The sequence below is a fragment of the Ochlerotatus camptorhynchus genome, unplaced genomic scaffold, assembly GCF_037179485.1.
Source record: "Ochlerotatus camptorhynchus isolate MF236.1 unplaced genomic scaffold, CSIRO-AGI_Acam_v1.1 ptg000033l, whole genome shotgun sequence".
Lineage (NCBI taxonomy): Eukaryota > Metazoa > Arthropoda > Insecta > Diptera > Culicidae > Ochlerotatus > Ochlerotatus camptorhynchus.
In genome coordinates, this window is record NW_027040524.1 from 1,698,128 (window position 1) to 1,714,105 (window position 15,978).

Below are 15,978 nucleotides of genomic sequence, written 5' to 3' on the forward strand. Positions count from 1 at the left end.
CCTTCAAATCCGTTTAACACAAACTCTTCCCGCTGATACAACATGGCAGAAGTCTGGCTTGCTTTGATTGAACAAAACAAAAAAAAAACATTGATTTGAACTACAAAACAGAAAATAATGGACCACATCACATACAAAGAACAAACATTCCCAACTTACCTTCTTCTCTCCCTTGCTGTGGGAACCGCCGGTGCCATTAAGGCCACCTATCACCGGCGTATTCGAATTGCGCTTCGCCTCACCGTTAGCTTCATTCGGCTGGCCAGGTTCTTCCTTTTTCTTCACATGTTGGGCAATTACCACAACCGTGGCTATTGGTTCCTTGACATGAACTACCGTTGGACACGTTGCCACCGCTCGCTTCTTGCCCTTCAACAGCCCGTTAATGTCTTTAGTACTATCACTTAAACTATTACTACTACTATTACTGCTAGTATTGCTGCTAACGCTACTCGACACACTTCCCGAAGTTGCCGTACTACTGACACTGCTACTTCTCTCACTGTTAGCTTTACTGGCCTCACTACTGCTGGTGCCACTTCCGGCGGAGTTCAAAACCCCGCCTCCAGCGGACTGTTTTTCGCTTTTCCCATGATTCTCCTGTCCGGCCGTTTGCCCACTCGGCACAATCTTCACATTATATGCCCTCAGGCTATTGAAAATGTTCTGCTGTTCCCGCCGCTTCCGGTTGGGCGAATTGGTTCGATTACTTTTCCTTCGATTGGCACTGTTCAGCGTCGATATAACTGAAGATCCGTGTGCCACATTGGCCGGAACAGTCTTTATCGCATTCGCCGATACTGGTGCAGGTGTTGGAGCTACTGCTGCTGCAGCTGCCGCCGGTTGAGCCGTGGTGGATGTTTTATTGCTTACTTTCTTGCCGTTTGCTTGCGGCTCATTGCCATTGGATCCATTCTGGTGGAACGACGGAACAATGTTCTCTACATTTTGGCGATCTTTAGTCGCTTTTCCACCCCCGGTGGCTATCAAATTGCCACCCTTGCTCACGGCGATCGGTCCATTCGTATGTACCATTGCCGGCGGATGCATTTTCTTCGTAGACATTAAGCTTACTCTCGTGTTTAAACCACTTTAAAAGTTGCCAGCTTCGTAGCTTTTACTTTCTAGCAGCGAATTTCATATGAGCACAATGTCTCAACTTAATAATAGTAGGAAGATTGATAGGGAAGGTAGGGCGAATAAATAGAACTAAATAAATAAATAAATATTCCTTTTAAAATAATAACTACTACTGCGGCATCCGTCGTCGGTTCAGACTCGCACAACTCTTATGTGTGTGTGTGTGTGTGTGGGGGGGGGGCAGTTTTGACTTGAGATTAACTTTGCGGGGTCCTGATACCGCGCTTGTTTTCTTTTCGTTCGTCGAAAGCAGAATTGTTTCTCTTTTCTGGATGATTGTTAAACGACTTGTGGCAGTCAATCGAAATGCCACCAGCCAGATTGACGCTCTCCGAAACCTTGGATGGTGATTTACTGCTCAATTGATGGCTGTTTTAGTTACATTTTGATAACCGTACGATGTGGAACGAACCATTCCAACGAGAGCTACACATTCTAATCCTGGAAAGAGAGAAACAAACCCATTAACGTCAAGTTAAGTTAGTTTTACAAGTTCGAAGTATACTAAGATCACAGGCAAACAAACATAACTCTCGCACGTTGTTCGCCGTACACGCATTTAACGGGCAATATACAAAAAATCTAGTTTATTCAGTGATGACCCAATTTTGACAGCCCCCTTTTTGAAAATATTTGTTAATGCTCTACGAAACCAATGCGCTTTTTCAGTGGTTTTATTGCACCAGAGTATACCTGAGAAAGATTTGAAATCACAATTATATGATTGCGCGCAGGGGCCGACAAAATCGGATCATTACTGTACTGCCCATAATCGCATATAAGTCCTATCTTAGCTCGATTTCCTATCCATATGGGACTGATATGCGATTATGGGTAATGTAGCCCCATAACGTGGGTAGATCACCTTATCGTGGTACGTTACGAGATGTAAGATCTACCGCCGATTCCTAGTCCGAACTTTTGAAGTAGGGGAACAGGATTTTTTAGTCATCAAAGGAACACATCTTTGTACACTGGAGTCGCTTTTTACGCGGTTTTTTTTTTTACGCGGTTTTTTTTTAAACGGTTTTTTTTACGCGGTTAGTGCCGCTGAGTCGCAATTTACGCGGTACGTTTTTAACGATTTCTCGACAACGATACGTCCTATCGACTTGATTCCAATCACATTATCCGTTTCAAACTATTAATCAAATGGCATACTTTTAAAAAAATCACAATTTTTGGTGTAAATACAGAAATTTTTAAAATATGTCTATATGGACCATAGCATGCTATAATAACGAATGGCATCAAAATCCGATTTATAAAAAAATATTTAAGCATGTGAAAAATCAAAATCTCGGTAGTTTTTTTTTACGCGGTTTTTTTTACGCGGCACATATCCCCCGCGTAAAAAGCGACTCCAGTGTACTTGTTACGTTTTATACCTTGTTAGTAGTGACAAGTCCTCGGGTTGCATCACCGAGGATGATCTTGAAACAAGGAAAAAATGGGTTAGTCTTTATCTATTTGATTCCTAATCTTCTATTCGTTGTTCTCTAGTTTGAAGTGATTAAGACTAGGGTTCTGATGCATGGTCATTATCGGTGTCATTGCTTAATTTCGTTGCTTAGGAATCCAATTTTGACTGACATAGGGGTGCGCCATTGGAGGGTGCTCTCACTCTTCGAAGGGTATAAATAGCGGGACCTTTAAATTAGAATCGATTCCTTGTGATGAAGGCGATTGTGTTTTACGTTTGCGAATGTAGGTTTCGGTTCGGGAGAAAATGGTTTGTTTACAAAATGGAGTTGAGGCCTTTTCAATTGTTGGTCTGGAACTGTATCAAAACCAAATACTTCATCATTTCTCAATAGTGATGGAGTAATACGACATTCTCTAAACTAAGGACACGGGATAAATTACAATAAATCAAATTACTAGTCGCAGTGGATTTATGTCCCGAACAGAGGGGAAAAATGGGTAGTGTACCGTGGACCCCCAGTAATCTGACCGTTTTTAATTCGAACACTTTTTAGTTTGAACCCCGCTAATCTGCACGCTGCACAGTGGGACGAATTCAAAAAAAGTGGGACATGGCTATTTGCGACGAAACTATTGAGTATAGCTTTTTGTTGTCTTCTAGAATGTTTCTTTTTTTAAGTAGTTTATTTAAGTAGTAAAAATTTTGGTTAAGGAGGGTATATACTCAGATAAAAAAATAACCTTTTTATGTCTTGTTAAATTTGATGAACACCTATGGAAACATTGAAGATGAAGTCTTTTTAAAAAACTTTGTCCAAAACTTTCTATCTCTCAAGTGGACGAAGTTATATGGTGAAAATGGACGACAAACGGTAGTACCCCCTAAAAAAACGTTTCTTCACCATAACTTTTTTCTTTGAATTTTCTCGTTTTTTAAATATTCTACAAAGTTGTAAGTGCTTATAAAATGCACATTTTTGCAGACGACAGTAAATCGCTATCTCTTTGTTAAAAGGATTTACGCCAGTTTTTACATTTTTTTTTCACACTATCTTTAAGGGGGTGTACCTTGCAGGTTAGCAGGTATTAGCAGCTAATGACAACGTCATTTCCAGGGCTGTAACAAGATTTTCTAAATTTGATCTGCGAAATCCGCGATTTCTCAAAAGAAATCCGCGACTTCAAGTACTAATCCGCGACAGAAAAACTGTTTTCATTGCCGAAAAATATCATTACAAGCCTTTTGCTTATAAAGTAGCATATTAGATTTTTGCCTGCCCTCAACTTAGTGTTCTTTGAAGTACTTTCACATTTTAATTGAGAGCTTTCTATGCCTGTACCATCCTGTTCCCAAGAAAGTAGAGAAATTGTCCAACCCGAAAAATTATTAGACCGAACGGGAATCGAACTCAGTCGCCTTCAGCATGGACTTGCTTTGTAGCTGCGCCTTTTGTTACTTTTTAATTTTTTTAATAGCATTGTATCATCTTCATTTATTTAGGTATAGTTTAAATTCTGAGTAATTAGTGAAAATAATAAAACACCCTTACATTATGAGATTCTATTGAATAATATCGGCCTAGATTTTATGAAATATTATTTTTTTTTTAATTAATGCGTTTTCATTTGAAATGCAAATTTTCTTGAAAATTAACCTTTGCGTCGCTGACCTATTTTGCTGTCCTAAATGTTGTAGTTAATTTGGCTCTAGTATTCTCAATTTTTTTTTCCGATTCAAACCAAGCACCCTGCACATAATCGAGAAATTACCAGAGATTCATAAGTCACACTTGTTGGTCACGTCGCAGTTGTGTATTTACACGGATATTCCTTGGGTTCTGTCAAATGGTGAGAAATCTTCATATTTTTTTTATTTCTAATCCGAACCTAGCACTTTTTGGTGTCAAATTATATTGGAATCGTATATATGTGACTTTGTGGATCATGTACGACTTATTACTATGTACCTATACCGGAAATTATAGGTTTTCCAAATCGTCCAGGACAGCTACGGAAACTGCTCTTAAGATCTGAAATTCCCCAAAAATCTCTAAATCTAGCTTTTCTGAGGTACTTAGAACTTCTAAAAATTTGCACAATACCCCTCATGTGTTCTATGTTTCTCAAGTTCGTTTGACACCTGTGAAGTTCTCTGAAATTCTAGGAACTTCATAAAAGCTCCCGAAAATTTACGAATGCTAAAAGAACCGCTTTGAGGTTCTTAAAGTTTCCAGTAAGTTCCCCATATTTTCAGCGTACTAACTTCCCTTATGTTCCCGCAGTTTGTTTATGGAGCTTCCCTGAAATTCTCAACATTTCTTTTCGTTACTCAGAACTTCTCCAAAGTTCCTACGTTTACGAACTTTAAATAAATCATTATTTTTTTTACTTGGTTCTGGCACTCTGAAAATTTTCAATATCTTGAACTTGTACATGGAATACGAAACTTCAAGATGTTGAATAATTTTAGATCCTGGACTAACTCAAATTAAGTAAGTTTTTTTTTAACTTTATTAAGTGAGAAATTAAGTAAGTTTTAAACTTCAACATTGAATGGATTTGATTGTAAAGCTGTTTCTTTAAAAGTGATTGCCATGTCTTAAACGTTTGTATAATTTGCTTTTTTGTTTTGATCCACCAAAAAAAAAAGCATATTTTTAACGCATTTAAAAAATAGCTTTTTTATTATAAACCTGAAATTTATCCGTTTAAGTACTGGAAAAACCTGGAAAATACAGGTTTTTTTTATTTAGAAAAATGAGTAGACAACATGTAGATAGAGAAAGACGATTAAACGCCACAAAGCAAAGAATGACCAATCTTGAAATAAATTCACGATTAAAAAAGTTTAAAATAGTGACTGATTACAAGAAAAAGTGACTTTAGTGACTTGGCCTTTAAAAAGAAACTTTTTAGTGACTGGTGTGAAAAAGTTACCAAGTCACTAAAAAGTGACTCGCTACCAGTTCTGATATAGAAGAATTTTTTTTTTTTTTTTTTTTTTCCTTGATTTGTTTTCCGTCGATCTTGTTTTCCGTGCTGAGCACCAATGCTACCGACGCCAGGGAGGCAGCTCCCACACCTGGACCCTACCTATCGACCCATCAACTCATGAACCGGGGACCAACGGCTTTACTTCCCTTCCGAAGGAAGGCGTGATCAGAGATGTTATGCCTCAGAACATCCCGGCGGCGCCGACTGGGATTGAACCCAGGCCTGCTGGGGTGAGAGGCAATCACGCTTACCACTACACCACCGGCGCCGCTATATAGAAGAATTGAAAAATCTGAAAATTATAAAATTATATTTGGTTGGAAACTGATTCTGAAGACGCAACATTGTGAAGCCTGTATTCCAATTCCGTGGTTCCCATAAAAACTTTTATCAGAGATGGCACTGTTCCCTTTGTAGTCATCGTAGAAAATCAGTATGGAAGAAGAGAGAAAATCAATATTTTCAATCATTAAATATCTACCTTCTTTGTAACATTTAATTTTAAATTCCGTGTGGTGCCCTTTCCCCTCTCGACCTCCATTCACCGCTCATTATATCAACATTTGTTGAAGAAGTTTCCAAAATGAGTTCTAAGCGATTAACCGACTAGTTTAAGATGCCTGCTGATCATATTTAACCATCGGAACTTTTATTTCACTGTTTATTGTAGAAAAAAATGCTTTTGTTTACATCCATATGAGCGTTAAATAGAAACCCAAAAACGATCAAGGGTTCCCTTCACCGCCCACTCCAAAAATAAACTTAAAATAGATATTACTATCAATATTTCATAACAAAGGCGAGTGTTTAATGAATATCAAATACATTAATAACTTACAAACCATATAATACGTCTCACGAGCTCAATCTCTCAACATGCCATGTATTTTGATAACACACGATTTATGATTTCCCTCTCACAGACTCCAGAATACAATACCTGAAACTGAAACAATTGTCGTTACCCTTATTTATGCATTTAGATTCACATCCGAAGTCCCTCCTTTTAAGCATACTCAACACATACAATGCTTCCTAAGCTCCATTTTTTGTGTTGGAATTTTGGATGTGAATCTAAATGCATGTATAGATGTACCGGACATGTTTTGCAGAACCAGGTACTCTATTATGTAATATGTGAAAGGGATTGCTAGGATTGTTGACTTTTGGAGTGTCCAGGACCACATCCGGCTATGGTAAAGGTACCCCGGCGAAGTGACCAGTTTCTGAATAGGGTCAAAATTCATCATGCAATAACTCAAATCACATGACAGTGTTCATCTATCACCTCACATCATATGAGCACTTTTGTCGGATTTTCTATAAGAATTCTATAAGAAGGGTCAGATCTCACCATAGTTGGATTAATTAAGTTTTTATAATTATAATCACATCGACACTCTTGACTCATTGGTGACTTGTCCGGGGATGAGATTTGAACTCGTGATTTTGGCGAGAGAGGTATGATGTCGCCACAAAACAACAGCAGTGACATCTGATGGCCAATATGATTATATGTCATTCCCCAGAATGGAGAATTCCTCGGAAAACCACTCTCCAGAATAGACCATTCCCCAGAAACATAAAAAACAAAACAAAAAGTTGCGCCAAGCTGCTCTTCCGTAGGTAGTGCAACTTCCAGCTACTGCGCGTAGTCCTAGGCAACTCCGGCGTCCCGTAATTGCTCAATGTCCTCAAAGGTCCAATGAACTAGTATCGATTATCTTCATCTTTGTTGTTTTAGAATCACCACGACCATGTAAGACAGGCCTGCCCGATAGGAATCTCAACAATAGGTCTGTTCCCGTACTTGCTTTTCTGTACGATAATGTACAGATTACACACTTAGTTTTTTCTACCGAGCTTAGCTGTACAAATCTCGGTAAAAATAAGATTCGCTGAAATCTCAGCAAAAGTGACATTTGATTGCTGAGTCTCGGATAGTGCTTAGCTGAATCTGAGCAAACAAATGAAAGGCTTGCTGAGATCTCAGTAAAACTTTTTTTGCCGAGATTTGCACAGCCGAGCTCGGTAGAAAAAATGTAGTGCGTTCCCGTACCTTCTGCACCATATTATTGTTAACGGCGGTTAACATTGTGTTGTTTAAAATATTGATGTGGGAAGTAAAGGGTGTCCACGATGAAATTGCCACACACAAAATTGATTCGCAAAATTCGAGTTTTCATCCGATTGCCATCAAATTTTCCGGGATTGAGAAATAACTATTAAACTTCATTTTACCATTTTACTCGTATTTTATTTACAGTCCATACCCAAATGCCCGCACCTTGGCCTTAACCCCGGTCATAAGATTCTGCACAACCTGTGAATCAACCGTTTTTTGCATGTAAACCCATACTTTCTTCAGTTCCTCGACTGTCTTCACTACCTTAGGTCGTTTAAGAAGGTGCTGCTTCATAATCGCCCAGTACTTCTCGATGGGGCGGAGATCCGGAGTGTTGGGAGGGTTGAACATTTTCGGCACGAAATTGACCTTATTGTCCGCATACCACTTCAGCACGTCCTTGGAGTAGTGGCATGAGGCCAAATCCGGCCAGAAGATTGTTGGGACGTTGTGGGCCTTCAGGAGAGGAAGCAGCCGCTTCTGGAGGCACTCTTTTATGTACACCTGTCCGTTCATCGTGTCCTGGGTCACGAAAGGTGCACTCCGCTTCCCGCACGTGCAGATGGCTTGCCAAACCAGGAATTTCTTCGCAAATTTGGACATCTTATGAGTGCGGACATGCTCCGGAACGCTGAACTTATCCTTGGTCGTGAAAAACAGGTTGCCGGGGATCTGTTTGAAGTCGGCCTTCACATATGTTTCGTCGTCCATGATGCAGCATTCAACTTTCGTCAGCATGTTGAGGTACAACTTCCTGGCACGGGTTTTGGCGGACTTGTTCTGCTTCTCGTCGCGATTAGGGGCCTTTTGTACCTTGAACGTTCGAAGCCCAGCCTTAGTTTTGGCCTTCTGGACAAAACTTCGGCTTAGGTGCAGCTTCTTAGCCACATCCCTAACGGAGGCGTTCGGATTTCGGTTGAAGGCCCCAACTACGCGGTTGTGATTTTTGGTGTTGTACGGAATACTTTTTCCTTCACTTCTGGGCTTCCGATCGGTGGTCAACCGTTCCTCGAACCGCTTAATCACTCGCGACACCGTGGAATTCGCGATTCCCAACGTTTTAGCGATGGAACGATGCGGGAGATCCTTGTTCTCGTGATGAATGCGCAAGATTTTATCACGCACGAGCTGTTCTTTCGACTCCATTTCCGCGAGTTTTTATCACAGGACTTTAAAACTTGCAGGATGTAAATAATGCACTATGAACTAAATCCACCCAAATTTTCATTAAATTCTACCCAACGGTTAAAAAGTTAGAGCAATTTCATAGTGTGGCAATTTCATCGTGGACACCCTTTAGGACCAACCATGTCCACCTAACGGTCATTTTTAAGTAGAGTAGACCACCCGAGCAAAGTCGGTTAACAAAATGAAAGCAAATCGATATTAAAGTTTGAAGTTCCTATCATAATGAAAACTCATTTTGATTTCAATTGTCGCGACAGAAGTCTGATATCATATTGTGCTTTCATTATGCAGTCAAGACTTTTTAAATCAAAGCAACTTAACTTGAAGTTCTGCTGTTAATTTCTTGTTTAAAATTTGATTTAAGTTCATCGGTCGTTATTGTTTATTTGTTTTGTATTACACATTTTTGGTCATTCCTGACTAGCCCGAGGTGAGATTTGAGCTTAAGTGTTTCAGCGTGAGAAGCATGGATGCTAACCATTTACGCCAGGCCCGTATTCAGTTAAACATTATGAATGCAAAATCAGTAATCACATTGATTTAATTGAAAGCAGGATTAGTTTTCCGTTTGATTCAATAGTGTAAAATGTTGCTCTCATTTTTGCTGTGTTAACCGTTAAGTCAACCAAAATGAGATCAAATGGTGTATTCAAAATAAGTTACATCATAACAGCAAATTCTGATTTCAATTTGATCTCTAACCTTACTCGGGCAATGTGTGCATCTTGTGTTGTGGATCAGTAGGGGTAGTCTCGTGTTCGTTATCTACGATCGTGGGCGGATGGAGCCGGAAGCCCACCGCCTTTAGTCGACGCCCAACCTGGTCATTGCTGCTGACTATCGTCCACCGACCCGTCACCGTTATCGGGCAAGTTACTCGGTAATCTGAACGGCCGGATTGCAGGTTTGCCAGACGGTTAGCCCACATCGTGTGGCTGCTTTGGTCAAAGTCACTTTGAGTCAGATCTGTCACCATCGCGGCCGCTATCCCGGTTAATTGTTAGCCCTCTCTCGTGGTCAACCAGTTTCAGAACGTTCATCATCGCTCCGGGCAAGTCATCCCGCTATTCGCGGACCCACATTGTCGGTCTGCTAGCTAGCCTCGACGCCGTATCAGCTTTGATCAACAATCCTTCCTGCCACTGTTCGCCGCTGGCCCCGGCTATTGCTGGCCAGTCGAAACGACATCACACCGGCCAAGTCACCCGGCTAGCCACGGATCCGGTCACATCGCCTCCTCGCCATTCCGAGGCCAGGTTTGGCTGAACTATCAGCCGATACAACCGTTCAACTCTACACCCGCTGTCCACTATACCCAGCTACCGAATAAAGCTCCATGAAACATATATCTTTCTGTTATTATAGGTCTTTTCACATCCAAAAAGTCTTCTACGCCAATAGGCCCTGAGACGCGGAAACTACAAGGGACTTGAGTGCCCAGGCAAAAAAATCTTAAGAATTTTATAAGACATGACTTATGAACCTGGACCATTTGAATTTCATAAGATACTTATGAATTCCATAAGTAAGAGTTATGCATTCCATTCCGGCGTATGAATGATTATCGTAATAGAGGTACCACCGACAAACCGACATGAATGACCATAGCAAAAACAATAAAAGTTCTGACCAAAGCACACTAGATGCCAGATGTCAGCTCCGTGTTTGCGGGAAATATTTAGCTAAGCTATGATTTCAAGCATAACTTTTCAAAAGGACGGTAAGTCGCAAAAATAAACAATTCGATATTTTGCATCTAACCGAATATAAAATACATGCTTTTCCTACGAGTTAATGAAAAACAAGGTTTGAAATTGTAATGCATTATAGAAAATATATTTAATGGACGCCCTATGTGACCTTCTTTCATTGTTTTTAAAATGGTGTTGATACACCCTTATATTGTCAACATGACTTAACAGTTAAAATTTGATGATAACACAAAAACTGCAGATACACTCACAGTGAAGCGTCGTATGTGAAAAAACAAAGCAACCACTATCAATCAGCAAATGCGTCAAGTTTGTATGTTTGTTTTTGTATTTCCGGGAGCAACATGTTTATTATTTCAAAAGTATTCTAATAAAATTGCACTTTAATCTTGACTTTAATATTGAACTTCACATACCAACTTCACATACTAATACGAAAAACACAAAACGTATAACATCTGACAGCAGATAATGCGGTGACCCTCTCATCTCCGCTCCATCTAAAAAAAAACCGGTGTATCTGATTTGACGTATGTGAAAACCCTTCTGTCAAATAGACGAATCAAGAATCATGCAGGGTGTATGCTACAATCCAGGTGTGATATCGACGAATCAATCAGGGTGTATGTGAGTAGTACACAAGTAAAAGGTGTATGATTTTGTTTTATCAACAGTAGTGTCCGTGTTTGCGAAACTCGACATTTTTCACAATTCTCTTAAACGCTATCCCTTTTTCCAACTAATAGCACAAACAGATTTACAAAAATAGCATTAACTTTTAAATAGCATTAAATAATCTCAAATAGACATTGCTATCCAATGTTTCTAATTTCCTATCCAATGTTACATACGTCCTTTTGAAAAGTTAAGCTTGATTTGGTTCGTGTCTGATCTATTCTGGACAAATTATTTTTATCTAGATGAAAAACTCCTTTGGTTTTGACAGTTCGAATCACTGCACATTTAAATTGGCAATTACGATTATCGAGCATAAGTGAAAATTAAGTGTCATGTCTGTTTGTCGGTGGAGCTACTTCGAGTGGTTCCTATACTCTTTTAACCTATTATATTTCTCAATCGTTGATAGACATTAGAAAAAATCACGTACCGTCAATAATCTGAATGCTCAGAATGCGATTCCGGGTTGCTACATATTATATTTTTTTGAGTTTCATAAGCTAACTTATGAATTCTGTTTCATACGCCAAACTTATGATTGTCATAAGAAATCATTTTGTTGAAATGTCATAAGTGATCCTTATGGAATGCTAACGTTCCTTTGCCTCAGTGTACATCAATCTTTCTCCGTATCTACCAAAACTGATCAGAGCTCAGAAGTTAACTTTGATCAGTGATGGTAATATTCTGAGTTTAATTCCTCATCAAATCAAACATTTTTTTTTTTAATTTCCACTAGCTCAACGTACCAGTGAAAAGCATTGGAACTAGATTGACTTTTTGGCAAAAATGAGTTATCTTCGATAATATCTAAATTTTAATATGTGCACATAAAGTGAACTGTTTTTCTCGGCTTGTTGGTTTTCTACATGGTACTGCTATGCGTTTATGGACAGCGCAAGGGTCAATCAAAAATTGATTGAACATGCATTTCAATTCTACCGAGTATCTCACTTTTCGGCAAGGGCTTCCAAAAATTTGGTAATTTGTAATCGTAAAATTGAACATATTTGTAGTTCTGTGGCGAACGTTTCAACTCAATTGATCTTAGTTGTCAATTCTGTATGAAAATCGGCATGCACTGCTATAATATCAAACAGTATTGTAGCTCTAGTCAGTAACAACCATTTAAATCCACTATCATAATCACTCATACTCGACATTTTTCTTCTACAATGTGCTGGTTAAATACTAATATTCGAAACGATTCCAACCGAGATTCTGGTCATACTCTAGCCGTAAAGTGAAAAATTATTTACATGCAATCTCTATCCGAAAGTTTGATGCTTCGCTAGGAACTGGCATGAATCATATACTATCAACAACTCATCCCCCTAAACTGTTTACGTAGTTTATGAACATTACTAAATATCACAACGCATATTCTGACTAAACGTATTACTTCATGCGTGAAGTGAACCTTTAAAATTTTGTTAAGTTTCGTTAAGCATAATTTGAAATTAATTCAGATCACATAGGCAGTCAATAAAAGAAACATTATTTTACTAGCTTAGATTAATCAACACTTCACTTCCCCCTCTCTACAAATGTACAAAGCTTTTTAACAAATTAAATGTAGTTAAGAACAGTTAATCGGATCAATTATCTCAATACAAAAATGGTTCTGCGACATGAATTTGAGATGTTCCCACACATACACAAGAATTTCACGCTGTACACAATCAAAATTATTTCAATTTTTCACACCAAGGTCACCATTTTAATCACAGAGGTTGAACACTGCTCTACGGACCCTCTACGGGCTAGCCTGAACCAATGCAGTTCAGATCGATCCACCGGGCAGCAACCTTAGGGCACGACTACAAGTCACCTAAAACAACCATCGAATTAATCACCGCTCTGATCTAGGTTAGGACACTCCTTCGCGAGACGGGCATTAGAATAGGAATAAAGAAAGAAAAAATACACTGCAAACACCTTGGCACACACAGAGTAATCGCTGAAAAATGCACCACCTCTCCCCCGAAGCCCCCGAGACCATGCTAATTGGCCATGTTTGGGGTGCTGTGGGATTTTTTTTCTTAAAGTAATATCGAATCGAAACGTCGAAAGTCAAACTATTACACAATACGTGTTAATAAGGGCGAGACGAGCCACAGCTTTTCCTTCTTCAGATCGAAACTATTTTTTCGCTCTCCGCTGGCCCCTCGCAACAATGGCTAACATTTGACTTTTTCGACAATAATAAATTTTCAACAATGTCCTTTTAAAGGCACAATATCAGCACAAATACACACACGCTAGCGACGAAAAAATGTCTTCCGTTCTCGAGTCGAGCGAGTTTTCTAGCATTTCTATCGTTTCACACACGCTTACCTTTTTTCCCCTTGATTTTTGCTCAGCTTCAATCGCACAGAATTCGCACCATTCCCATCCTTGGATGCCGAAAAAATGTCTCCTCCTTCTCCTCAGTAGCAGAACTTTGGGACTGCCTTCGCCACAGCCTAGGCAGTAGAACAATCCTCCGGTAGTAGATCTTTCGCTGGCTTCTTCTTCGCTAGAACCACAATCCCTATTACCAGCCTCGTTCGGATCAGAACGTTTCGATCCTTCTTCCTTGTCTTGGGAGATCAGCTCCGAAAACGCACCACACAGGCCGAAAATCCTCCAAACTGAAAAATCGCTTCTTTTTCACAAGAAAATGCCTCGCGCTCTCACCCTTCGTCTTCGCACTGCTGCTGCATAGAATTTCCTCTTCTTTTTTCTGGTTGCGTACTCTCATCGACAAGAAGCCTCTCTTACTTGCTCAGTGTCGTGCCGTGAGATTTTCGATCTCTCTTTCTCTCTCTTTGTTTTTGTCGTACTGCTGCTTTGCCGCTTCTGCCGTTCTTTCAAAACCTTTCGACCAGTGCTGCAGAACCTGTAAAATGAAGAATGTTTATTATATTCACACTATATCACAACATGATGAAAATGAAATTAAATAAAAGATAACTGTTGTCCTATAACGGAAACATCTACAGTAAAAACTAGAAAAAATCAAGTAAAACCCCAGACCAATCGATATAAAAAAAACTAACCTAACAAGCCGACAACACGGCCAGCGATGCCGCCGACTCCTCTTCACGGATGCTTCTGACACTTCGTGCAAACTACTGTCACTCTTCGCAGTCGACTGTTTTCTTTCCGCTGCTCTTCGTTAGTGCGTGATCTTCCACCGAAATCCGACCGCGATGAAGCTGATAAAAAGAAATATGCAACAACGCAACGGGCACTGATTGTCCATTCGGTCACACTTTTCCTTGCTTCAATTTCTCACTCACGAAAGTGACCAGCACTGAAAAAACATCTGACCGTTCTGGGTGGTAATCACCGTTCGCCGACGAAGTATTTTACACAGGATATTTTTCAGCTAAAATGAATAAAACCGAATCACTTCCAAATTAAAAACTGAGGTTTCTTTCCGTATCAACCACTGAAGGCTTCATCCGAGAGAAAACTGCAAGTAGTGTGTGAAGAAAATTTAGCCGACGAACAAAGAGCGAGAGAGGAAAGAACAGACGAAAAAAGGACTGTCAAAACAACAGCGGCCAGTGCTGCCAGAGAAGATGGAATAAGAGTTTTTAGCTGCGTACTTGGTACAGTGAATCCCAATTATTTAGAGCCATGACTGTATCCAGCAAATAAGGTGTTGAAAACTCGGTTGTTGTTGTTGTTGTTGTTGGATTTTGTTGTTTGATGGCTCGAGGATCGGTGCCTCATATCCGCCAGTGACTGCCCTCTGGTATATTTTGATGTATGCTTTACAATTTCAGTCTGGCCATTTTGATGAATTTAACCATGTCTTTCAACCTTGATTCTTCAAAATTTCCTATTACGTCCTTAAGGTTTCGATATCTATCCCATTCGAAGTGATTCCTGATGTGTCCATATTTTATGCAGTATAATAGCGCATGTTCTGTCGTATCCGTTTCGTCGCATAAATCACATTCTTCGAATTCGTTGATTTTTAGTTTAGCTAACCAAAAATTTGAATAGTCATGTCCTGATATAACCCTGTTTAAGAGTCTGACATCCTCTCCATTCATATGCAAATTCCAGTACCATGGTCTGTCCGGAAAGTTCTCTACTAAATCGAAGAATTTCTTGCCTTTTCCATCTGCTAAGGCCATCTGTCGATACCAGTCGTTTGTTCTTTTTTCGAGTAGCTGCTTTAATGTAAGTACCATGTCGTGCCATAGTAATTTATTTACCAGTATAGCTGGACTTGTTAATCCTTTTTTTGCTAATTGATCAGCGCGTTCGTTGCCTTCTACTCCGACATGCGCTGGTATCCACTGGATTGTTATTCGTTTACTTATCATGTTCTCGAAAATCTCATTTGATATTTGATCGGATTTTTCCTTTTGAGCCTGGTCCATCAAATACCAGCATGCTGATTTTGAGTCCGTCAAGAGGACCGTTTTGCCATTTTGTAATATCGTTGCCTCTCTCGTAGCTATCCATATTGCCAAGATCTCCGCTGTCATGATACTGCAACAGTTTTGTAGTTTCATACTTATCTCCATGTTGTTTCCTACGCTGTATACTCCAATGCTACATTCTTCCTCCGAACGCGATGCATCGGTGTAAATATGTTGCCAGTTATCATATTTGGTATGAATCATCTCTTTTGTTATCTGCCGTATGGCCATTGGTGCTAAGTTTTGTTTTGAAAGTGGAATTCCGGCCACTAGTGGTTTGATTGAAACCTCT

General features: G+C 39.6%; 1 protein-coding gene across 1 annotated transcript in view; it reads right to left on the minus strand.

Moving 5' to 3' along the window:
* LOC135708975 (poly(A) RNA polymerase gld-2 homolog B-like) overlaps positions 1-14,703 on the minus strand; it is a 30,932-nt gene extending 16,229 nt beyond the window's left edge. The window contains exons 1-3 of the mRNA XM_065231171.1: positions 14,304-14,703; positions 13,600-14,143; positions 160-1,581 (exon numbers count right to left, since the gene is read on the minus strand). Of these exons, the coding sequence (XP_065087243.1) occupies positions 160-1,065 (906 nt within the window). The 5' untranslated portion in view covers positions 1,066-1,581; positions 13,600-14,143; positions 14,304-14,703. The remainder of the gene's footprint in view (positions 1-159; positions 1,582-13,599; positions 14,144-14,303) is intronic.
* Between the last annotated feature and the right edge of the window lie 1,275 nt (positions 14,704-15,978).